The 26,044-nt window shown below is 40.8% G+C and overlaps 1 protein-coding gene across 1 annotated transcript; it reads right to left on the bottom strand.

The window, feature by feature from the left end:
• Positions 1 to 285: 285 nt before the first annotated feature.
• ZRSR2 (zinc finger CCCH-type, RNA binding motif and serine/arginine rich 2) lies at positions 286 to 22,894 on the bottom strand. The gene is made up of 12 exons (XM_037056307.1): positions 22,729 to 22,894; positions 22,484 to 22,552; positions 21,990 to 22,069; positions 19,904 to 19,991; positions 16,132 to 16,240; positions 15,836 to 15,922; positions 12,521 to 12,559; positions 11,808 to 11,926; positions 6,504 to 6,717; positions 3,718 to 3,773; positions 2,856 to 2,965; positions 286 to 798 (listed from the first exon to the last, which is right to left on the bottom strand). The coding sequence occupies exons 2-12, from the start codon at positions 22,522 to 22,524 to the stop codon at positions 299 to 301; spliced, it is 1,443 nt and encodes a 480-aa protein (XP_036912202.1). The 5' UTR covers positions 22,525 to 22,552; positions 22,729 to 22,894; the 3' UTR covers positions 286 to 298.
• Positions 22,895 to 26,044: the final 3,150 nt, after the last annotated feature.

The raw sequence follows: 26,044 nt of genomic DNA, 5'->3' as shown, positions 1-26,044 counted from the left end.
GGAATTGAACTGGTGATCTCTCAGTTTGCAGCACACCCAACTAACTGAGCCACTGCAGCCCGGACTTAACCGCTTATCCGTAAGGTTTAGAATTACAAGTAATATTCATGTTGTTTATACATTTCAGCTTTTCTGAAAGAGGGCACATAAATTACCAAAGAATAAGAGTATTTTTAAGATTTGCAGATGACATAGGGTTCTGCCAGACTTGCTAACCCATTTAAACTCAGAGCCCTCTATCCCGGTATGCAGCAGCCGTAATAAATAAGGTATGCAATCATTTCAAAACAAAATCAGTTTATTTGGATTTGGGACTATGAATAGTTCTGTCTCTACTACCTGACCGCCTCCGGCCGTGACTCCTGGACCTAGTGGGACTGGGGCTCCGGCTCCGGCTCCGGGTCCGACTCCGGCGGCTTCTGCTCTGGCTGCCCCGACCCCGGCTGCGGTCCCTTTTGCTTTCTCTACTTCGTGAACTATGCCTTTCATGACTTTTTGCCGTGCGTTTGTGAGATTTCTTCTCCCTGTGGCTACTTCTCCTTTTCCTCTCAGCTTCCCCATTCCTTTTGTAGGAACGGGACGGACTGGGGCTTCTCCTCCTCCTGGGCCTGCCATAGTACTCGTCATGGTGGCCCATCCTCTCTCTCCTCTCTGAGCTCTTGCCAAAGGAAGAGCCCGAGCGATCTGGAGACAGGTAGATGTCCCTGTTCGCTTCCCAAAATTCATTGTTGGGATTTCTGAACACGTGAAGAAAGTTGCAGTGTTTTCCTCTTGGGCACTGTTGTATTTCAAACAAACCTGCAATGGCACAGTGAGGAAACGGCATTTATGGCTGGCATTTTATCCTTCTTAGAAAGTACAGTTCTCATGTTGGATGTGACAGAACTATTTTCTCCTGTGTATTATTTAAAAGGGGCTGACATAAATGGATGTCACAGTTTTGGTTCCCAGAATTTGAGATATATTCTAACGCTCTAACAAATGGCACTGTGAAAAGTAACAAATCAGAAGTCTTAATTAGCCAGGATATCCGGCTCATCTGCCGGAGTACAGTGCGCAGTGCCACCGAACACGTGGTGGCCACAGTTCTTTCTAGGGTTTCGCCATCCCATTCACTGACAATGTAAATCCCGAATTAACACTTTAAGAAGAAGATGGTAAACACTGGCTTAATGCTTTTAAATGTATCGAGTGATTTTAATATGGAAGGTTCTTGTCAAAAGTGAAATCTATCTGAACTCGGAGATCCTCTTGGGGATTTTCAAACTTTCTTTTTAAAAGCAGCAATTTCTCCAAATGCATAAAACAGTTAAGAGTGAAATACCTCCATACCACACACTATATACAAAAACAAAGTCAGAATGGATCACAGTCCTAAATGTAAGACACAAAACTGTAAAACTGTGAAGCAAACACACAAGTAAAATCTTCGTGACACTGGGCTAAGCAATGGGTTGTTAGATATGACAGCAAAAGCACAAGCAAAAAACAGAAAAAATAGATAAATGGGATTTCAACAACAACAAAAAAACTTGTGCTTCAAAGGACACCATGAAAGTGAAATAACAATCCACACAATGGGAGAAAATATTGACAAATCATATCTGTGATAAGGGACTTGTCTGTAGAATAAATCATGAACTCATAATAAAACTCAAAAATAAAAAGATATATAATGCAATTAAAAATGGGCAAAGGATCTGAATAGACATCTCTCCAAAGACGATACACAAATGGCCAATAACAAGGACATGAAAAAATGCTCAACATCATTAGTAACTAGGAAAAATAACCAAACTGTTATTTTGAAGAAAGAAAAGTGAAACAGCCTCCTGCTTTGGGGGAGTCAGTCACACTCAGAAACACCTCACTGGAAATCATACTGGATTACCAGGAACTGACAAAAGTAACTGCCTCTAAAAAGAAAACAGTTCTACTTCTTTCAGTCCCCAAGCCTTTTAACTCAAGCTATAATTGTTCTTTTGGTTTTCCAAAGCAAGGGATTCCAAAATCTTTTTTTCTCTTGAATAAATGGTTCTTAAGTGACAGCATCCATTAAGACCAGGTTGCCAAAGATTCAGACTTTCTAAATTACATATTTTTAAATAAGACATGTTAAGCAGGCAAGTGTAAAGCAAAATAAAGGGTCGGAGATGTGTTCCCTTAAGGCATGGATAGCTCCGTGTGTTTGCTGACAGGTAGCTCAGCAATACAATTTGGCTGAGCCCATCCAATACAAATCAAACAAGAACAAGGCTGTCCAAATTGCTGGCTATTCAAGGAACTGACTCATTTCCTGATTCGGGGCCACTGTTGATGAGTCAGTCTGACAAAATGTACCCTTACCACATCCTACAGTTAGAATCAACCTATTGCACAAAAGCATGTATTTCAAGTAAGATGGGCAAGGCTATGGGTAATGTTTTAGGTGGCAAAGATGACCAAAGAGTCATTAGGGATAAATATGGGGAAAACAATGTAACTCAAGTCAGGGCAGCAAATGAATAGCAAAAAGCTCTGCAACTGTGGTAAGGGAAGGTAGCTTCCCATGGACACAGCTTCCCAGCCCTCCTGACGTGTCAGACACACAGCCCAGGACTGAGAATGAGAAGACCCAATTCAGCTCCAAATCTGCCACCAATACACTGTGACCGCAATCATGTCATGCATAAACAGACCCCAAGGTCTGTCACAGATCTAAAATGTGATGTCCTTTATATAATGATCTTGGTTCACCTGCTGCGGAGGTCAAAGCTATGCTTCACCCCTTTAAAAGACTGTGTTTTTTTCCCCCACTAAGAATGTCCTTTTATACAAGTGTAGAACAACTGGGGGGAAATCATCATGTATTTTACCACAAATTGCCATTTTCCACCGGGTCACTGGGCAGAATTCGCACTGAAGCTGTCGTCCTGCATACCATCGTCCATTGAACAGAGAAAGGGCTGCTTGGCATTCCTCTTCCCTTCAAACCACAAATTAAAGGACGCACTTTATAGTAACATTCTAATATGTATATTAATCCTGCTGTTAATTAACCCTTTTATTAGTTGATTGTAGGATCACCAATCTCACTGCTTTTGTACTACTGGAAGAGTACTCGTTAGAACCTTCAAGTTCCCGGAGCTCACAATTTATCCAGGAACTCATTTTACCAGCCCTCTGAGAGGTTCTGATGCCTGGAAATTGGCTTGAGTCAAAGCTTCTTAAATCAAAAGACTGGACCATTAAAAATGCAAAAGTATTTTCCATTGTCACAGCCCATGGTTTCTCAGCTAAGATTGCTGTTCTTATTACAACAGTCAATTTCACCCATTAGCCACAGCACAGCCCAGGCAAAAAGCAAAACAAGCAGAAATGATACACTACCTGTACACTACGATTACTTGGGGCTGCAATTCCTAACTTACACTCTTGATTTACACCTTTCTATTATCTATTCTAGTTAATCCCTTTCAGTTTGTATTTTCATTATTAAAATTATCTGAAGTAAAAAACCTACATTTATAAAAGATCCAAAACTATGTACTTATACAAAGATTGAAATCCAAATCTATTATTTTCAAATCCCTTCCTCTTTCTAGACCAGTTCTTAATATCTACATTTTCAAAAATACCATGCATATGAAAGTTATAAATGCAGTGGAAACAATTGCAGACCCCAACATCATCACAACACTGATGACAAAATATGACACTTATGTTCAGAATACTTACGATTGGTACTGAACATACACATTGCCCCTCAGATGAGGTTCCAAGTTGCAGCTGACCTAAGGAGCAACGAAGAATTCCACCGTTAAACAAAAACCAGAAACACTAAGGAAAAGAAGCCCTTCAGTCACCAAATGCACTTTGTCCAGGTCAATACTACCAAAAGTAGTTACCGAGTATCAATTGAAAAGTCCAAATTCAAGGTACTACCCCACATGCACGTCTATTTAAGGTATACTTCAGCACACAGCAGAAGTGCAGACCCCAGTGATCTTGTCTCTGTTCATTTAGATCCTTTTCTTCCCCAGAGATATGAAATGTTTCACAAATGCGTAAGAATACAGAGAACAGAAACCAGCCCATCCACACACCAGCCAGACTTATTAACACTAACCCCCTTCCTTTTTGACTGAGAACGTTTACATATGTAAAACATTAAAGACCCAGTTGAAGCTCTTCCATCTTATTCTCCCTCCTCCATCAGGTACACGAGCACTGTATCCTGAGGTTGGGTGTATCCTTCACATTCCAAACATAAATACACACCACACACACGCACACAAAGATCTATAGCCACCCTCACACACAGGTATAAAATATACACACACATAAAACATATACATATCTACTGTGTATATACAGGTATACACATTTTTATGTGTACATATGCCAAGAAACATGTATATATATTGACAATGTATAGCATTGCTTCGTACATTTTCTAATTTTATATCTATAGTATTTATTCCACATTCTTTTTGCAAGATGTAATCCCATAAACTTAAGGACTCATTTTAACCACTGTATACGGGATATATCAAATTATCGAGTTAATATTTCTGCTCCTCTAATGACACATATCCAAAGTGCTTCCAATTTTCACCAAGAAACAGTGCAGCAGCCAGCACTCTGCAGCACATGTCTGTGGGTGTACAGACTTGTCCAGCGCGCATGCCCACAAGAAGCATGCAGATTGGTGCACCTGCATCTCCACTGGGTACTGACGAACTCCTGCCCTCTGAAGTGGTTTTACTAATTCTCACATCCTTGCCCTTTCTTGGTTTTAAGGGAATTTAAAATTTTTTGCCTGATAGGTGTGAATAATCTCTCATTTCAATATGCACTGTTCCTATTACTAGTTAAGTTGAACATTTAATTATAGCCTTCAATAATGACACATCTGACTTGGTTTTATGTAACAGTATAAAAAGGTCCTCAAATATTCATAGCATTGTTTAACTTTTATTTTCAAAATAAATGTTTAATTTTACAAATTTGTTCCAGCGTATTTATATTAGAGCACCCAAAAATAGGCCGAATCCATATAGACCGACAAGTTTATACCTTGGGAGGCCACATCACCTGGGCCAGGCACCTTAAAGATCACTCAAGCCAGTGGTTCCCAAGACCCTGTTATTAATTTTCCATGATAAATGTGAGGTTTTGGAAATTTTCCTAAACAAACAGCTTCCCATGCCAATGTGGTTAGCATGAGCTTGGCTGATAGAATTCTAACCAAGATAAAAAAGAATATACCGTGGTTAGTAGGTGGCCTGTTGCAGCCAATGATGTGATTTCCACGAATGGGTCTGAAATTTTGAAAGTGGCTCCAGCACTGAGCTCGTGGAGCAGTAGAAGGTCAGGACCTTGCAAGGGAAACCGCTGATGTTGTCGAGTCCCCCCAGTTTGGGGGTGAGGAAAAGGTACGGAGAGGTCAGGTGACCTGTTCCAGAATGCATACGCAACAGAAATAAAAGGCAAAAAGGAAAGAAAAATTTTTCAAGAATTTAAAAAGCCTTGAAATTGGGAAAAAAAATCATAACCTTGAATTTCACAAGTGTGGCTGGTTAGCAGTTGTTCTGCTCTTGGCTGTTCCAACTGTCGTTTCCAGTGAGCAGGAAAATCAACAGCTCTATTCCTAACCTTTTCTAAATTACGGGACATTTTCCCTGCCCTAACATAAAAAAACCCTTCCGGATTGGATCTGATCAGATCACCAAGTAGGAGGCTTCACTGTGGGAGGATTCGACCGCTGGGTCCCACGAGCAGCGGCTAGTGCATCTGACTTTACTCTTGCCTTAAGGAATGTGTCAGAATCATTCTGTACAATCTGGACACCTCTTTTTCATCCCATATGCTGTAGCAAAATGTAACTCTGGGTATACTATGTTCAGTATTAAAATTATCCAATGAATAGAAACAACGTAAAAAAGGGAATCAAGATCCACGTTCTAGGATAGCTCCGGAAGAAAGAACATACTCCTGGGGTGGCACCTTCAACGTAATGCAACAATGTGACAGCAAACTCAGTAAGTGGAGTGGTTCACATTGTGCACACTGCAGCTCTAGGTGACACTGGCTACAGACAGCCGGAGGGAGGGAGGGAGGGAGGGAGGGAGGGAGGGAGGGAGGGAGGGGAGACAGAGGGAGGGTATTGACCACCATAGGTGGCCTCTAACTAACTGAATGCTGGGACAGCTGTCTGTAGGGATCTTCTGCAGAGAAGATCTACTGGCTGGAAGAGGTAGACTACAAAGGTACTAAAGAGATCCAAGAGCCTTTCCCATCTAGTCCTTGGCACCCAGGAACTTCATGCTCATACATGTAAGTAGTACCTCTACCTAGAGAAGGAAGTTACATTCACCTAGTGGCTGGGTGGCCGACACTGGGCCAGGCACTGAGCCATTGCACATGCCCCCACCTAGATGGAGGGGACTTGCTCCCTCGTCCCATCAGGTACCTCAGTAGAGAGTGAACCCACCCCCTTCAGGCACACTGTGCATGCCCACCTTGAACTGGATCACCTTCCCCACATTCTTGAACTCAGGGAGCACGTCCTCGTAGAAGTCCAGGAACTGCTGGTAGGTCTCCTCTTCGCTGTACTCCAGGCTGGCGTCAGGGTCATAGTCATCCCTTCTGCACTGCTCCATTCCAAACGTCGTGAACATGCTTCTAATGAGGAGCGTGGGACTCGATGTGGGGAAATTGTGTTTACGTGAACACCTGCATAGGAAGCAAGAGTTTACATTCAGTAGCCCAATAGTTACACATTACATATAAAGAGCTTGCTTTACATTTGGAGATAGAGACCTGCCTGGTGTGGCTCAGTGGATTCAGCGCTGGCCTGTGAACCAGAGGGTCACTGTCAGGACACATGCCTCGGTTGTGGACCAGGTCCCCAGTAGGGGGCGTGAGAGAGGCAACCACACATCAGTGTTTCCCTCCCTCTCCTTCCCTTCCCATCTCTCCAAAAATAAATATTAAAAAAAAGAAATTTGGAGATAGAGACTCAAGTAACTTGACAGTTTCCACTTAACTGTTAATAAAACCCATTCAGACATGAAATTTCAACACTTAAGGAAACTTCTAAGACTGACCAATATATGTTATTACAATGGGAAGTTGGAAATTATTTGTCAAGTTCTTTTGCCATTCAGATACCCTATGTAGGACTTAGGAGGAAGGTGAAAATAACATAATCGTGCTTCTATACAATCTTCAACTCACCTGATGCTTAGAGAATAGGGTAATCTAAGTTTCCAACTAATGGAGTATTTAAATCTCATACATGTATAGCATTTCATAGTTTTCATGGCATTTTTACATTTTTCCCCCTCTCATCCTTGCAACCTCTTAGGACAGTTGGGGGTGGGGCCAGTATTTGCCCCACTCTGCAAACAAGGAAGCAGAGGCCTAGAGAAGCACACTTCCCCAACGCACACAGGTGGCAGGCAAGAGAGGATTTAAGAAATCTGAGTTAACCCACAGTCTCCTATGGCCTGTTCATTATATGGTGTGCTACATGTAATTAATTTTTATTTCATTGGAGGCTAACCATTATGAAGAATATTTTCATAGTGTCAAATGGACCAAGACAATACCTGAGTAATTTTTTACAAAATCTTTTATATGAGTTTCTTATTTACTCCTTCTCCTAAAATAAAATGAGGTGGGGGGAATGTAGTTCAAGATTCCAAATCATCAAAATTTTCCTGATTAGGTTTCTAGTTTAAAAATTGGTAAAGAAAAAATTTTTAGAAAAAAAAACCCCTAGAACTAAGGAAGGAAAACAAATGTTGAAGAACTAGGCATGTGTTGGAGAAGATAATGGCCCTGAAATGACGAAATGGTTACCTCCTCCTCACTTTTCCTGTCTGTAATACATCCGTACACCCAGTGAGGTAACCGCACACAGAATACCCTGCACACACTGTGCCCAGCTCGGAAATGTGCAATCAGTGTTCACTAATGCGAAATTTTCCTTTTTCCAAAGGACCTCCTACATTACTCGATTAGGGCCCTTTCGATGAAATCCACCTTCCCAAGTAGAGCTGCTGACAGTGCAGAGCAAGGATTCAACCTGGCTGACAGTGTTCACAGTGAATCAGAATTTTGCAGGTATGAAGCACATGCAGAATTAAACAAGAAACCAAGTTAACAAGGTTAACATTCTGCTCACGGGCTTATTATACCTGAATGAACTTGACTGTAGTTCCCAGGGTGTTAAAAGAGCGTTTGTAGGTTCTGAAACAGAGCCAAAGTCCCCGTTGAGGGCAGAATCCCCTGGCCTGGAGAGAGGCCATAAGGTGTGAGTACATTCAAGGCCAGCCCTATAGCTCCTACTGAGAGGTCAGCTGAGACAAGAGAGAATTGAGAAGGCAGTCTAATGCTGTGGTACGAAGCCTGTGTGATTCTAAGAATCGCGTGGGGAAAACTGCGATTTCTCAGTTCCTGCCCCAAACCATCTGTTCAGACCTTAAAGAATGGGGGGGGGGCATATTTTCAAAGTAACTCCCCACCTGGTCCTGAAGGTCAGCCATGTTTGAGAACCCCTTGTTTAGGAGATGCTATTTACCTATTATTACCCAGATACTTGAATCAAGTAAGGCTGCCACAAAATGACCTACTTAAACATTACCTTACCCCCAGGAGAGCCAATAAATGGTGTGGGGCTCCAAATGCCCCCCTAGGTAAAGGGAACTGACTGCATCTCTTTTTCTCTTTTTGAGGGAACACATCAGGTACCCCCACCCTTATCCTCAGATATATAGTGCAGTTAGGCTCAATCACTTATTGATCGTCTTCTGTAAGAAATTCTCGTGAAAATTATATATGCAAGGTAAAAAAGACATTTATTAAAGTTATTGCCCACCTTCTTACTCAGTGTCTTTATACAGTTATTTCATGGGAAAAACATTCAGAATCTGATACCAGGAAAATCTCTGGCTTTCCAGAGATACCGCTCATTCTTCCTTTTTGGTAAGAACTATATAGCTCATCGTCTGCCCGGGATGTATTCAAATCCAGGGCCAAATGTACTGCGCATTCATGACCCACTTTCTCCTCCTTTCCTTGATTTCGATTTGTTTTACTTTAATATACTGCAGGAGACTGTGAGTTTTCTTTAAATCGCTTCTGAAAATAGGTAAGGTATAAATGACCACTCCAATCAATAAGTTTTACCTTTCATCAGTAAGTATATTCTTCGAAGAGAAAAAAAATAACTGCCCTCAAAACTGTGACTCCAAAAGATATCAGCTCCAGAAAGGTTCTAGAACTGAACTACTGGCAAAAACAAAACAACCAAAGAAACGCTTAAGCTAGGGACATGTTCGTCTGATGATGTCACAGACCGCATCAGAAAAGAACAGTTATGTGATCTGGAGCACGTCCCTGCAGCTCCCTGCAAAGGGGGCACAGTGTTTTTTTGTCTGAAGGGACGGTGCTGGATTTTGTAACCACTACTTTCACTGAATTTGACTTCACAACACAATACAATGAAAATATCCAAATCACTCCTACTTTTTAAAAAAAGATTTTGTTTTATTTATCTTTAGAGGGGAAGGGAAGGAGAGAGGGAGAGACATAGCAATGTCTGGTTGCCTCTCATGCATCCCCTGCTGGGAACTGGCCTGCAACCCAGGCATGTGCCCTGACTGGGAATCAAACCATGGTCCTCTGGTTCGCAGGCCCGCGCTCAATCCACTGAGCCTACACCAGCCAGGGCCTATGTTTTCTTTTTTTGATAGTTGTGATGGTGAAATTGCACAGGCCTATCAAAATATTTAGAAATGTTCACAAACTAATCTGACCACTATCAGTATTTCCTTGAAACAATTCTCATGGGTGACTTTTGAGAGCCTGACAGGCCATTTCCCTTTCCGCAAATCAGCACTGTCAGCTGATTTCCTGAAACTGTTTAGGAAATCTCCCCTTCCACCTTATGCCCAACAGAAAGAGAATCCAAAATCTGATGACCACAAGTCTTAAAATTCAAGGAAACATTAGAGCTTATATCATCAATGAGGAACCCCGCAAATGCAATCTCGTTCAACCACCCACACAAATGTGAACTCAGATTGAGTCTCTACTGTATTTCAAAGGTAATTACACTGTAAGTTTTTTCTTTGGTGGGGAGGTGTTTTACATCAGTCATTACTATTTCTCAGTGAAAATGACCATACGTTTGGAAAACACCTGTACATGTACAAAGGGAAATAAAGTTTCACTAGTTTCCAGTTCCTCAAGAGGAAGCTTTCACTATTGACCAGATCCTGTAAATGGTTTCACAGACCTTCTGAGAATATATAACCCTACTGTAAAATATAAAAGGAGCCCTGGCTGGTGTGGCTCAGTGGACTGAGTGCCAGCCTGCAAACCAAAGTCAGGGTGCATGCCTGGGATGAGGGCCGGGTCCTCAGTAGGGGGCACTCGAAAGACAACCACACGCTGATGTAAAATATAAAAGGAGTTACACACCCTACACTGGGGACTCTCAATCCTGGAGCACATTAGAAATACCTGAGGGCATTTCAACTAAGGCTGCCCAAGTCTTAGAGACTCTGATTTACTCGATTTGAGGTGGGACATACATTTTTTAAAGCTTTCTAGATGATTCTAATGCACATCTAGGGTTGAGGACCACTGTTCTTAAAATATATAAAATAGTATTAAGGTTTAAATTTAAAAAGCAGAAAAAGATAGAGAAGGTTCATATTTTCAAAGAAGAAAATGAACTCACAGCATGGATAATTGTATGAATAAGATAAACATGAGAGACAACATACAGTTTTCCTGAATACGTATTAAATTGCCTACTCATACCCCTTTTTGGGATTAAAAGGACACTAGGATGTGATTAGATCTTTTCTTTTGCAGAATGCATACTAATAATTAGGTTTTGCCTTGGATGGATTCACTCACCATTATGAATTATTTACCTAATTTGAGTCATGCATTCATAAACAGGCCAAATTACAAAAATCGCCACTGCCTGGCACACAGTTGGCACAAATAAATATTTGCTAAATGAATGAAGACCTCAACACTTAGTTTTCCACATGAATGTCTTGTGGAAACACTGATGCAACAGCAGCAGGGAATGAGAGCGTCTCAGAGAGTCAGGGCAATGACAACAAAAACCACTCAGAGAGTGCCTGCCATTTGCGGGGCACTGTTCTACCCACTGCCCTTGCATTCACTCATTTCAGCCACACAACCCCTTACTAGGGGGTACTATTTTTAGTCCCCATTTGGAAGATGAGGGAACGAAGGCACAGCGCGCTTAAGTAACTTTTCCAAAGTGACAGCCACTAAAGCCAGTTTTTGAGTCTGGCGTCTGTTCCCGAGTCAGAGCTGACTGAGAATAAATTAGAATACTTTTCATCCCCTCACTTGTATCCCGTCTTTCACAGTCATCCCTTTAGGCATGCCAATTTGGTAAAGCCCCTTTGTGCACAGTGTTTGCCATGCAAAAAATAAAGCCAGGCTGCTCCAGTCCCTTGAAATCGTTGATTTCCCTATCCAAGTTGTCCCATGTGAACTAACGCAAGCACGGGGAGAAAACGAAAAGCAAAAGGTCTTCGTAAAGCTGTGGAAAGAATGCAAAAGAAGCCCTCCCTCTCTCTGAAACCGGCTGTGGGTGAGCGGTGCAGGGGGAGCAGAGGACAGGGGATATGGAGAAGCAGCAAGAACACAGCAGACGCCTGACTCTGAATACCTCGAATTCAATCCGAGTCACCCCCCAAAACAGAACTCAAACGCCTCAACATTTTGATGCACTTAATTCTGCCATGATAAAACAAACTAGTTACCTGTCTCCAAATCTGCAAGCTCCCGTTTTACTGTAGAATGGACAGTTAGCTCGATCTTTCTCCATTACTCTTAAGTCCGTGGGTGGCTCTGGGTTTTGCCATGTGGCAGCATTTTCCAACTGTTAAAAATAACCAAGACTTTACTCGTGGTGTAAAAAATCCATGAAGAATTAAATGTTTAAAATATTTTGGTCAAAAGTAAAAACTGATTCTTTTAACAACATAAACACTTAAATTGTAACATGCAATTGAGACTTTACAAACAATTGCGCTGAGACACTTAGCTCTCAGTCATTGCCCATCATCAGGCATCCCTATGGCAACCAGGAGCAGTAGCCAAGGTTTCCCTTTGTCCATCCACTTGGGAAAGGGTCGAAAGACTTCAGGGAGAAGCACCACTGAGAGAAATCAAGGTTACTCTGAAGCAGGTTAGATAGATCATCGTGGGCTAAGAGTGTGTGCTGTGCTGTTGCTCATCTGTACATTAAGGACTAGAAACAAGTACAGCCCACAGGGGCGATTTCATACCATTTGCTTTTGTTCATCAGTAAGTTTTGTGGTTCTTGTTGCATAAACCACAGAGCCACAAAAGTGACCCCAGGTATTTCAGGCATGATCTAAACAGTCAACTGCAAAATGAACATCGCAGGAAGTACTGTTTTTAAAGAAATGCTCATCGGTCTCAAAAGCTTAAGGAAAGGTTGTAGAAATACCTCATTCTCAGCCCGCTCCAGCATCTTCTGCACGGCCTCCTACAAATGGTGCAAACACAGGACTTATGAAAACCTGGAAGTCAGGTAAGTCACATCTGGTTCCTCTGGTTAAGAATCTCATGTGTAACAATTTTTAACAACCCACACATACAAAAAGCTTCAATTTCTAATTTGCTTTCTAAACCACATACCTTCTGAAAAGATTTCAAAGGATATACATTTCAGTTTTTATTCTAATAGGACATCTAATGGCTCAAAATGCAAAATATTGAAAACATCATCTTATAATAGTAACAATCATATTTAGTATATTTGAGAATATATATAATGTTCTAGTTTTTGAGATGAGGTATTATGAATATTATAAAACACAATGCTAGCTGTGCCCTCAGTGGACTGGGCATTGTCCTGCAAAGCAAAAGGTTGCCAGCTTGATTCTCGGTTAGGGCACATGCCTGAGTTGAGGGCCAGTTCCCTGACTGGGGGTGTGCAAGGGGCAACCAGTCAATGTTTCTCTTGCCCATCAATATTCTCTCCCTCTCTTTCTTCCTCCCTTCCTGTCTCTCAGAAAATACATAAAATACTTTTAAAAATAAATAAAACACAATGTTAGTGGAAACACCATAAAAATTTAACAGAGGCTAAAATATCACATGCGCAGTAGTAATAAGGATCATGGAAAAATCTCAAACTTTTCAATAAGGCAAAGGAAGTCCTGCCATCAGCCAGTAGATGAGATCTCACCGGCATTTAAACAAGTTTTGAAATTATGGTGAAAAGACTTCTCTTCCCTAGCCTCTTAAAGTATTACACAAAAGACTCATCTGTCTAGCTGCTTGCCTCATAACTCTACCTGGTCGTGTAAGGGTCCTCAGTAACTTAAATGCTCAAATGAAAACTGTACTTCTTCCCTCTCCTTACCCCTCTAAATGCCCCGTTTCGGTTCAATATAAAAACCTATGAGTGTATACTTGAATTCCCTTCTCTTTCCTTCCCCTCCCTGTACATTCAGTTTGCCAGCTAGAGTCCCGTTAACTCTGCCTCAACACACCCCACATCTGTGTACCTCTCTATATTAAGCACTACTCTCATCCAAACAGCCGCCACGTCCTATCTGGAAGAGCTGCCTTCTAAATGGTCACCTATTTCCTTTCTTGCCTCCTTCATCCTCACTCCCCACTCCCCACCCTCCACGCAATCCCCCTTCTTCATAAAAAAGTCAGAATGATCTGTTAAAGGTAAAGATATAAATTACATGAAGTTGCTTCTGCTTAAAAACACTTCAATGGCTTCCTATTACCTTTAACATACAGAATCCACATTCCTCCTTCCAGTCCAGGAGGCCTTACAGGATCTGGCCCTGCCCGCCCTCCTGACATCCTCCCCTGCCACTCTCTTCTTTGGTCTCTAGCATGAAGGCACCATGACCTTCTTTCAGGCTCACAGTCGGGCCTCTTCCCTTTGCCTAGACCCCTTTTTCTCCCCGAGATCTCTGCACTCAGGGGTCAGCTCACATATCAGCTCCTTGGAGAAGTCTTCCTTGACCAGGCAATCTAAAGAAGTAATTCCGTACCCCAGTCACTCTATCACCTGCCTCTACTTTGTTTCTTTATAGCACTTAACATGGTCTTATAGCACTTACAAGAGATTTGTTTGCTTACTCATCATCTGGCTCTCCCCTGTAGAAAACTAACTCAATAAGCGCAGACACTGTATTTTTTGATGATTTATCTCCACTCACTGGAGAATTATCTAGCATATAGCAGGAAAACAGATTACATATCCCTTTATACATGCTTGGAATCTACTTCATTTTATCTGCTTCTCCTTAATGTCTCATCAGACTTCCTTTGGGAAAAAAAAAGCCTTAGCTTTTTGAAAAGAAGCCTTAGCTTTTTTTTAAAAAAGATCTTATTTATTTTTAGAGAGAAGGGAGGGAGAAAGAGGGAGAGAAACACCAATGTGTGGTTACCTCTCGTGTACCCCTAACTGGGGACCTGGCCCACAACCCAGGCATGTGCCCTCGCTGGGAATTGAACTAGTGACCCTTTGGTTCGCAAGCCGGTGCTCAATCCACTGAGCTACACCAGCCAGGACAGAAGCCTTACTTTTATCTAATGCCAGAAAGACCTCAATTGAAAAACATTCAATTGCTAAAATGGGAATTAACTACTCTCTATTAAAAAATAACAAGCTCCAAACAACTGTCGTGCCCCTACAAACCTAGTGTAGTCTTGCCTTGTATGGAAAGCAGCGCTCAAATAAGAGTGTTTAAAAACTTGCACTAGAATTAACTGTTAGTCTAAGACACAAGAAACAGGTATCACCGAGGCTGCATCTATCCTGTCATGACCAAGAGGTAAATAAATGCATTTTTCCCCATGATAAAATGATTAGCTACCCAATTTCATGCTATTCAAACTCAGCAATATAAAGAAAAAATACATCCTGACAAATGAGTCAAGGAAAGATGAGCTGTGATATCTTTGAAATAAATACGCTGTTAAGGAACAGCAACAAAATATACCAAATCAATCTTTAAAAAAAGAATCCTGAAGATACAGGAGATATGTACATACAACCTTACAGATTTTTTAAAATGAGCAACCATGTGTTAGCTACCATTGTGGTATAGCCCAAGTTGGAAAGGAAGTCAAGATTTAATAACCCAAAACTTTCCTAATTCCTCAATATGAGGAATTTCTTGATGTCCTGATTTCTTTCAATCAACTAATTCTTGCTGACATGCCATAAGGAGTTAACTCTCATAAATTAAATAAGTGTGGAAACTATAGAAAATATTATTCTTTAAGTCAACTCACAAACAACAGAACCTCAGAAAAACACCATGTGCTCTAGAGTGGTACACAGTGTAAAGCAGAGGCCAGCTGTCTGTTTTTGTAAATACAATAATACAGTTTCATTGGAACACAGCCACAACCATTCCTTTACAGATAATCTATCACACTGGCAGAGCTGAGTGTTTGCAACAGAGGCTGTACAGACCATAAAGCCTAAAATGTTTACGCTCTGGCCCTTTACAGGAACCGTTTGCCAATCTTTGGTATAAAGGGTAAGATGAGTAAAGCTGAAGAAAAGCCTTAATTTAAGGTCCACCACTGCACAGGTGAAAACAAGAGCACCAAAAGGAAACTCTAGTGCGTACTTGACTAAAAACTTGACTCTTCCTAGAAAAACAAAAAAAACCACCCCACGCCCTGCTATGCCTAAAGCTGATTCTCCAGCCCCATCCCTTGCCACGTCTGCTCACTAAGAGGATACGCAGTGCGTTTATCCTCCTGTGACAGGAATCACCTCTCTCTCTCTCTTCTCCTGCAGCTTCTGCGCCTCTTCTTCTTTCTCTCTTCTCTGCTGTTCTTCCCATTCTTCCTTTAACTTTCTCTTCATGGAGCGGGAGGGAGGGGAGGAAGGAAAAGCAATATTTTTTCAGACTCGTGTTTTCAAACATTTAACACACAGGGTAAATAAATGAACAACTTTAACAGTGTTGGTCAAATGGGTGATACCCATTTTTTAAAGGTCAAGATACCTAACTGTTAATGAGTTTTGGGGAACTAGTTAGTCGCCTGGCTACCTGATTAATACTGTACCTCCTGTTCTTCCTGCCGTTTTCTAGCTGCCTCTTCCTTTTCCTTCTTTATCCTGAATTCTTCTTGTGCCTTCTGCTCCCGCAGCAACCACTCCTCATGGAACTTTTGCCTATCAATGCAATAATGTATCCAAAGGGAAGAAATGGGCATTAATCTACAAACACACACACACGCAATAGTAAAAATGGCATGTCTGGGAATGATTCAACTATCATGAAAGACGTATTCTAGAAAGCAGTTCACTGGGAGTAAGAGGGTCAGAGGACATGAGTAATGGTCTTAGAAAAACACTACATTTCAGCACTGGCTGGTGTAGCTCAGTGGATTGAGCATGGGCCTGTGAACCACACAATCGCGGTTCGAGTCCTAGTCAGGGCACATGCCTGGGTTGCGGGCCACTTCCCAGCAAGGGATGCATGAGAGGCAACCATACATTGATATTTCTCTCCCTCTCTCCTTCCCCTCCCCTCTAAAGATAAACAAATAAAATCTTTTAAAAAAGCACTACATTTCAGCTTAAAATCACAACCTCTACACTTCGTGTCTGTGACAGCTTTTACACACAACAATGACATGCCAATTTTCCCTGGAGGTTGACCATAGTGATGTTGAGGTGCCAATAAAGTGAGTGATGAGTTTCAAAGCCACATCAGCTTTGCGCATTCAGAAACAATTACACTTCCTATTCTGGGTGTTTTAAAAGTGCTCATTACAGCTCTGGCTGGTATAGCTCAGTGGATGGAGTGCAGGCCTGTGAACCACAGGATCGCGGTTCGATTCCCAGTCAGGGCACATGCCTGGGTTGCAGGCCACTTCCCAGCAGGGGACTCATGAGAGGCAACCATACATTGATATTTCTCACCTTCTCTCCCCCTCTAAAGATAAATAAATAAAATCTTTAAAAAATAAAAAAGTGCTCATTACAAGATTGCAGCACTAGGAAAAAGTGGCATCTTCTGCCATGAACCTTTGGACTGCTTTTTCTACACGTAAGAGACTCCTGTGGTTTGCCTCAAGCACTGAAACTGCTGACAGAAAAATCAAACCACATCACGATCTTGTCTTTCAACTAAAGAAAGCTACAGGTTTCAAGGTGACAAGCAGTTATAACAATATATCAGCAGGTGCCTAGCTTATTTTTTAAAAAATGATCAATTATAATGTTATCTTAAAATGGCGTCTTACACCTCTAATATCACAAGTTTCTAATTTAAAGATGGGTTACATTTCAAAAGTTTACAGCCAATACATGTTTAGAACCTAGATTGCATTTTTTCACTGAACCTGGGAATGGAAATGAAGTATAGGAAATTGTTCTGCATCTCTTTTTTTTTAAATAAAGATTTTATTTGTTTATTTATCTTTAGAGAGGAAGGAGAGAGGGAGAGAAACATCAATGTATTGTTGCCTTTTGTGCGTCCCCTGCTGGTAGTTAGCCTGCAAGGAACCAGCCTGCAACCCAGGCATGTGCCCTGACTGGGAATTGAACCACGATCATCTGGTTCGCAGGCCCGTGCTCAATCCACTGAGCTACGCCAGCCAGGGGCCCTGTTCTGCATCTCTTTAGCGACATTAGGAGTCAAATAAAGTTTTATGTCGAGCGTGAGGACCGAACCACAATTTCAAATACTCTACAGGGAAAACATATTCCATTTCCAACTGCAGATTCTAGGAACATGTCTTTTAGCCATGGTAGAGACTGGCATATTGCAAATATCAAAAGTTATACATGAATTTCTGACTAGCAGAGAGTCAGTGCCCCTAACCCTCACATTGTTCAAGGGTCAGTTGTGTAACTATAATCTAGAAAAATCTATAATAAGAACCAGAGTTATCACAGCACCTCCCATCTGCTAACAGTATGTTAAGCACTATGCCCTTACCATCTCATCTAATTACCCTGAATCTATGATATAGGTACTATGATTGACTCATTTCCATATTTAAGACAAGAAAAGTAAAGCTTAGAGAGATTAAGCAACTTGAACACAGCTAGTAAGTAGCAGGGCCGGCACTGGAATCCACTCCCATGTTCCCAATCACTTTTACATTTTTTTCTTTTTGGCATTTTGATCATTTCACCTACTTATGTGCTTAGGTAGATAAATTAATTATAAGAAGCAACATTTTCAGTGAACACACTGAATAGCTAGAGAGTGTCTACAAAGTTTTTTCTCCTTTTAAAAATTTTCTATATTTTATGGCAAAACATACATACCATAAAATTTATCACTTTAACCATTTTAAGTGTACGAGTGAGTAGCATTAAGCACATTCCATCATTGTGTTTAAGTTAAAAATAAAAATAAAAATACTGAGAGAAAAAACAGAATATTTTGTTATCCTGGGATGGGGAGGCCTTTATAAGTCAGATACCAAGGCCAGATACCACGATGAAAGTTGATGACATTAAAATCAAATTATGGTACTTAACGCTGTAAGCCAAGTTAGGAGTGAGGAAAAATGAGAAACAATACACATCACACATATGACAGATAAAGAATTAATATCCTTAATCAAGTAACAACATTGCTACGACAAACTTAAAAAAAATCCCAAAAGAGAATGATACAAGACTGAAGCAATCTGCAAATAGATAAGAAAATACATAAAGAGATATTCGATTCTGCTAATTGAGAAATGTACATTGGAAACTTTTGACTATAGGAGTTTATAAAATTGATAATACCTAGTGTGAGTGAAGGTATAGGGAGATGGGCACTTTGATTCACTGTTGGAAGGGCTGCAGACTGCAAACTGGGATGCCCTTCCTACCTGCCCATCTACACTGTACAGGTATTTATCCTTTGATCCCAACCATTTCATTTCCAGGCATTTTCCTAAGGAAATAATAGGACAATTACCAAGGACACATAATCATGGATGGTCTCTGCAACTTGGTATACAAGAGTAAAAAACCTGAATGTAAACCAATTAGTAACATTGTGTTACTTCGTAGAAATTAACCTAAATGTCCATTGGTAAACTATAAATTATGAATGAAGAATAAATTATGTAATATCTACACAATGGATATTATGTTGCCATTGAAATGCTTGAATTAAGTCTGCATCAACACTGAAAGAAATGGCCTACATATTTAGCAAAAAGGCAATTCATAGAAAGATATGTATAAATGTCATCCTATTATATTAATATAGAAGTACGGTACATCTACACTTTCTTTCTAACATTCTTAACAGTGACTATCTGAGTGTGTTGAATTCATTAAAGCTCTTTCACTTTTTACACTTCTTAATTATTTGGATTTTTAAAAAAGATTTATTTATTTATTTTTAGAGAAGGGAAGGGAAGGGAGGGAGGGAGAGAAACATCAATATATTGTTGCCTCTCACATGCTCCCTACTAGGGACCTGGCCCAGAACCCAGGCATGTGCCCTGGCTGGGAATTGAACCGACAACCCTTTGGTTTGCAGGTCGGCACTCAATCCACTGAGCCATACCAGCCAGGGCTATTTTGATTTTTTTCATAAACACTTATAAATTAGTAAAAATCAGTGAAAAATATTTCCACTGAAATAAAAATATTTATTATTTCCACTGAAATAATCAGAAATAAAAATATTTCTTAAAAACAAAAGAGAACATCTAGTTTTAGCCTGTCAGCTAGAGATTGAAAGAGTTTATCCAGGGTATTTTATAAGACCTATTTTGAACAAGGTCTTATACAGAAGACCCATACTTATTAGTAGAGATATAATACTCAAATCGAAAAACTGGCTTCACGAGAAGGGTTTCAGTCAGTGCTGACCTCTGTATCTCCAACAGTTTCTCTTCTTCTTGTTGTTGTTGTTCAATAATAGCTTCCTTCTCTTCTTCCTCTTTCTTCTGTGAGAGACCTGAGGGAATTTAAATGATTTATTAAATAGAGTACTACAAAACCTTAGTCAATAATTCAGGAAAACATCTAGGTACACTTAGGGTATGATCCTGTCTTTAAAACTTTCTAATAAGGCTCCAACTGCTCAAATTTGGTACAATGTGAGCAACAAAGATGACAATATTGGTAGTTGATAACACATGTAAACTAGATATGGAATCCCGCCAGTTTTACAAATTGTTGACAAGGCAACCCATTTCAGGTTATTTTAAGTAGAACTGGGTGCTAAAGAGGCTACCTGTAATGGAGAGGTTGACATTCCAGGAGTTTCTACCAATTAGTTGTCAATTCACTCTTATAGCAATTCTTTAGAATATCTGTATATTGCACCCTTCAGGGTAATGTTTACCCACCCAATATATGCTGCAATGAACAGCAGTGTTTAGCAGGCTACAGTATTCATGAATAATAATTTAGCAAAGAATTGTGAAGCTGGAGTGGACAAAAGTAGGAGCAGTAATCCAGAGACAAGTACTTCTTAGATCCACAATTAGCCATATAATTCCGAACAAACCTGTGACTTGCAGGTTTGTTCAACTGACTAAACTGCATCCTTCAACTCACTTAACTGCCAAAGGACATGATACATCTGCCTTTCTCTCCACAAAGGTTCACTCCGAACACACTTTGCAAAGTCAAAGGGGAAAAAAATCAATGCAATACAAACAGTTATGGGATTTAAAGTGGAAAGAAAAAAGTATGAGTTTTTTTAAAAAAAGTATTAGAAGAAAACAGGTTAATGAACAAAGGTAGCTGAGGACTTTAAGAGGGTGAGGGGCCCACTAAGAGAATCATTAACTCCAATCTACCCAGTTTTTCCTTTTGTCCCTGATGATGTATCCTGCCTCTACTGGACCACTTTTGAATGAATAAAAAAAGGAGATGCTAACAAAGGCTGCAGTTAAACACGTTGCTCTTTCCATTCTAAATACTGCAAGCATTGCCACTAAAATAATTATTAAGCAACTCCATTGGTAAATAAAACCTTTATGGCTATGTTTCTCAAGGCCTGAGAATCCCAGTTCCTTGAGGCCATGGTCTGTGGTCTTCAAGAATTGTCAGGAAAATTGAATAAGGATTTCCTGGATAATCCGGATGGCTATCACTATAACCCAGCACTCCAGGGTGATTTCAATGCTTCTGCCCACATTTATAACTACAGTATGATTTTATAGCTAAGTTAGTAGTACTAATTTCATTCTATTAAACAGGCAGGCTTAATATATAAATATTAGATTGTGCCATGGGAAGGACAAGTGATCCCATGGCCAGTACAGATGAATGTTCCCAAGTATTTGAACGGAAATTTTAAAAAGTCATAAATAACCCCAAGGCAATTGTAGTAGTAGCAGCATTTCAAACTCCAATCGGCACTGTATTCATGTTGTGAGGATCTGTCTCCCATCATTTGTAACACTGAGTTACTGGAGGTTTGACTTTTACTGGATATGTCATTTCACTTAGTTTTGTAATTTGTAAATACATTGTTTTATAGTTAAAAGTTTCATAACTGGTTTTATGCTTATATATTTCAATAGTATACTACGAATAACGAGTCTACAAAGGGTTTCATATTACTCAAGTTCGGAGAAACTTGCAAAATCTCTAAAATCCTCCACTGCTGCTGGTTTTGCAAAGAAAAGTGTCCACCGAATACTTACTATGTACAAGGGCTGTACTAGCTGCTGTAATTCATGATGCCTGCACCTGTAATATTAGATACTTTATAAATAGTTACATATAATCAGTGCGTGATGATTCACGATGCCTTTTTCCCCCTCTTCAGTATTGCAACATTGTTCCCGACATGTGTCTAGCACCACTTTACTTCGGCGACAGTAGCCACTGCCATTCGTATCAGATACAGCACTTGGCACACTTCTGACACTGGGCCAAGCTAGGGTGGGAGTGGGGAGAGCAACTTCATACATAGAAAACAGGATAAGGAGTCCGTTACCTGAGTCTCTCAATCGGGCAAGTTCCTGACGTCGTTTCTTTCGTTTCTCCTTCTTCAGGGCCGCCCTGTATTTTTTGTGGCTGGAAAAAGGAGACAAGCACACTCCGGCGTAAGTGACAGCACCTGCGGCGCTACCTGCACGAGCTCCCCTCTCATCAGTGTCAGTGCACAGCGACAGGAAAGCGCTCGGGTGCCCGGGAGTGAAACCGTGCTTTCGTGTTTTGATTTCAAAACATGCCTTTACCGTCCCTCGCCCTTCCAAGCCCGAAAGGCAGGTCTTCTCCATCCGGCCACCTGTTCCCCTCCTCGACTCCCGGAGCCCATTGACGTTCGGGATAGTTCGCACCTCGGCCCATCAGGGGGATGGAGCTGCCGCGGCGGCTCGCCTGGGTAGCCTAGCTCCCTTTTCCTTCCTGCTTTCACAGCCTCCACATCCAGGGTCAACCTGCTCAGTCCCCTCTTGGGGCCTGCCCACCTCCCTCACCTCGACTTACCTTGGTTTCTCCGGAAGTATCAACGCTTCGGGCGCCGCCATCTTGCCAGCGCCACCACGCCCACAAGAGCTGCCGGAAAAGGCGGGGTTAAGAGAGAGAGTGACAGACGAGCCGAGTCGGAGAGAGAAGGTGGCGGGGGACAGAGAGGGAGCCAGCGAGGGGGCAGCCGCGCGCAGGCGCAGGTCCCCGCGGTCTCTCAGCGGGGAGAGTGAGAGTACCTCTCCCGAGAAAGACCCGAGACGCACAGCGAGAGATTTCCGTGAGTGACTCGTCTTCTGAGATCCTGCCCAGATAAATGTCTCCGCACAGTTTCTACCCCTCCCTGGAGGTATTTCTTCCCTCCTAGCGCTTCCCCAGTACCTTAACCCCGCCTGTCCCTACACCGCAGTGGAACGTCCGGTAGCCTGGAGGTTAAAGCTTTGCTTCTCACCCTTTAATGACACCTCCTTCCACCTATAGCAGCTTGCCTTGCTTCGGTGTCCTACTTCCCCTGCCCCCCCCCCCCGCCCTCTTTCTCCTGCCAAGATTCCACCTATCAGCGCCTCACACAAAGCCCCACACTCAACCCCTTCCATTCACACCTACCGGTTCTATGGATGAACTTAACTCCTTAGCCTGGCTTTGTTACTCTCTGCTCCAAATCAAAATTACTGAGCTACCCAATTACTAAACTGCCCCTGCGTCCCCTAGTACCTCCTTGGAATCATTCAACAGGAGCCCAAAATCTGCCAAAAGCCTGGCTTTACACCCTCTTACAGAGCCACTTGGCGCAACACACCTGCAAATTAATTTTGTTCAGCTCAGTGCATCAGTAACTAGAGACTTAGGCCTTGGACTTCAATGGACTAGGAAATTCAAGCCTTGGCTCTCTGATCTTGAGTAAATTCCTTAATGTCTAGTCCCCAGCTTTCTCATCTGTAAAAATCAAGATAGTAATAATACTTCCAAAGGCATGCTGCGTGTTGGCATAATGCCTGGCAATAGTTACTGCCCTTGACACATTCGTTGTTATATCATCATCGTGAAAACTTCTGACCCTCTCAACAGTGTGAGTTAGGTATTCAGCCTGCCTGAGCTCCCAGCATAGGTATTTCACCTTTCATAACACTTATCACACACACTATATTGCACTTTGTTGCTTTCAAAAGTCTGCTTCTTGCACTAAATCTTAAACTCCTTAAAGGTAGAGACTTCAAAGTTATAGTCCCAAACTAGAGAATGCCCTGATTGGCACAGAATGTAGGCTGTGCAAATCACCAATTTTGCTATTTCCTGTGACCAGGACTTAGGCTGAGAATCACTGTCATTCTGAAAACATCTGTAACACTTCTTATAAACTGCACCAAACTTTCAGGTAATAATAATAAGAAAGAATGTCTTCTAGGAAGGTACTCCTAATTTAAAAAGCCAATTCCATTTCAAAACTATAGTTACCACTGTTTGAATTGATAGACCATGAGATAAAAGTAATGTAAAAATTTAATGCAAAGATACATTCTGCTATGATAGTCCAATAAATAAAACAAGGTGATCTTATAACATATATTTCCTATTTTCCTTGGTGCTTGAAATACATATACTTATTCTCATGTGTATATTTCAGTTTATGCCCCTTCTATGGGAAAATGCCTAAATTTTTGACTTATATTGTCAGTAGAAAATAGCTGATTATCTAAAAAAGAAAATATTTTACTCATATAAATAATGTAGTAGATGATGCTATTACTAAAGTCTTAGTTATTATAAAGTGACCAAAGAATAATCCCTAAATGTATTTTTGTTTACTGTAAGCATAACAGGATAGCAAGAAAAAAATGTCTACTTTCTGAATGCCAGGCTTGGACTCTTTCAATTAGATTTCTTGCTCTAGTAGGACAATGGTTATAGGATTCACTCAATGGTCAATGCAGAAATCCTCAGGAAAGAAAATTTCATTCCTGCCCTGGCTGATGTGGCTCAGTGGATTGAGTTTCGGCCTAAAAACTGAACCGTTGCTGGTTCAATTCCCAGTCAGGGCACATGCCTGGGCTGGGGGCATGTGAGAGGCAATTGATTCAATCACAGTGACATTTCTCTCCCTCTCTTTCTCTCTCCTTTACCCTTTCTCTGAAAATAAGTAAATAAAGTTTCATTCCTTACCTATGATTAATTTCAGTACTATATTTATTCAAAGACATGCAATGGAATCTCAAGTCTCTCCAACCCTCATTGCTATGCCAGGGGCCTTATATACTTTTCCAGATTATGTTATAACTTAAAAATAGCAAGATAAAAGTACTTATGAATGCATATTAATATGAAAAATGTTGATTTGTAAAAATTGATGAAAAGTTTTCTTTGGAGGAAAAAACTATCCAGTGACAGTTTTTATTACTTGATTCTTTTGTATAGTGGTAAGTTCAAAGCAACACAACTGCTGGTAGTTTGAGAATGACTGGTGGCAGAGCTGATATGCCCACCAGGAACCCAAACAAAATTACTACATTTCTGAAGACTGGTTGAATTTAAAAAACAGGAATAAAAGTGCACATATACTGACAACATCTTAGTCAGTTCTGGCTGCCATAACAATATACCAAAGACTGGTGGTTTATAAATAACCACAATTTATTTCTCACAGTTCTAGCTGGGAAGTCTAAGATCAAGTTACCAACAGATACGGCGCCTGCTAAGTGCCTCCTTACTGATTCATAGACAGCTATCTTCTTGCTCTGTCCTCACATGGTGCAAGGAGTGAGAAAGCTCTTTGGGGTCTCCTTTAAAAGGGCACTAATCCTGTCATAAGGTCTCCATCCTCATGATCTAATCACTCCTCAAAGGCTCTGAATCCTAATACCATTATCACCTTAGGGGAGGTGGTACACAAACACTAAGTCCATAAATACAAGGGCACATTACTATTTATCTGTAACATAGCTGGTATATTTACATGTACTAATTATATGATAAAATGAGAGCATATTCACTTAAATGAACTATATCCATTTTGATCAATAAAATCTTATATGAAAAAAACTTAACCAACAAAGTTGAATTAAAGGGAGTAAAACATTAAGTATAATAGGTATCGAGTAAATCATGTTGATTCTTCCAGTGACACAGAAAAATACCTAAAGTGATTGTAATACTGTATTTTTCCTAATATCGTGCCAAAGAATGTGTCTCCCAGAAAGACAGCTTCCTAAACTTGTTTTCAGGTGGATGCCTGGTTTTACAATAGCCAACATTACTCTGAACCAGGTAGCCCTGGGAAAGGAGAAAAGAGCTGGCAGCTTGCCCTACTGGTTATGTCAGCAGACCGTGCCCTGGTTTCACAGAACAAGGTGAGCTGAGGAGGAGCAGGTGGCTCTTTCCTTTCCTGCTTCTCTAGTGAATTCCTTATGAGTTTTGTAGTTACTTTCTGATCTACATGTTAAAGGATGTCTCACTAATTTTGCAGACATCTTACAAAACAAATAATAGTAAGAAAAAGTTATTAAATAAATATTAATATGAGAAAGGAATTGTTTTTACTCATCTAGTATTATTCAATAAAGATGAGCAGCAATTTAAATACAAAAT

This window comes from Sturnira hondurensis, unplaced genomic scaffold (genome assembly GCF_014824575.4).
Source record: "Sturnira hondurensis isolate 20B ecotype Veracruz unplaced genomic scaffold, ASM1482457v3 Scaffold0008905, whole genome shotgun sequence".
NCBI lineage: Eukaryota > Metazoa > Chordata > Mammalia > Chiroptera > Phyllostomidae > Sturnira > Sturnira hondurensis.
Note: the sequence above shows the minus strand (reverse complement) of the source record. Positions and strands in the feature narration are given on the sequence as shown.

Coding starts and splice junctions, on each gene's coding strand:
- ZRSR2 (XM_037056307.1), bottom strand. CDS start 22,524: ATGGCGGCGCCCGAAGCGTTGATACTTCCGGAGAAACCAAG. Junction 19,992..21,989: donor TGCCCGATTGAGAGACTCAG/GTAACGGACTCC, acceptor AAATTCCCTCAG/GTCTCTCACAGAAGAAAGAG. Junction 15,923..16,131: donor AACGGCAGGAAGAACAGGAG/GTACAGTATTAA, acceptor CGCTCCATGAAG/AGAAAGTTAAAGGAAGAATG.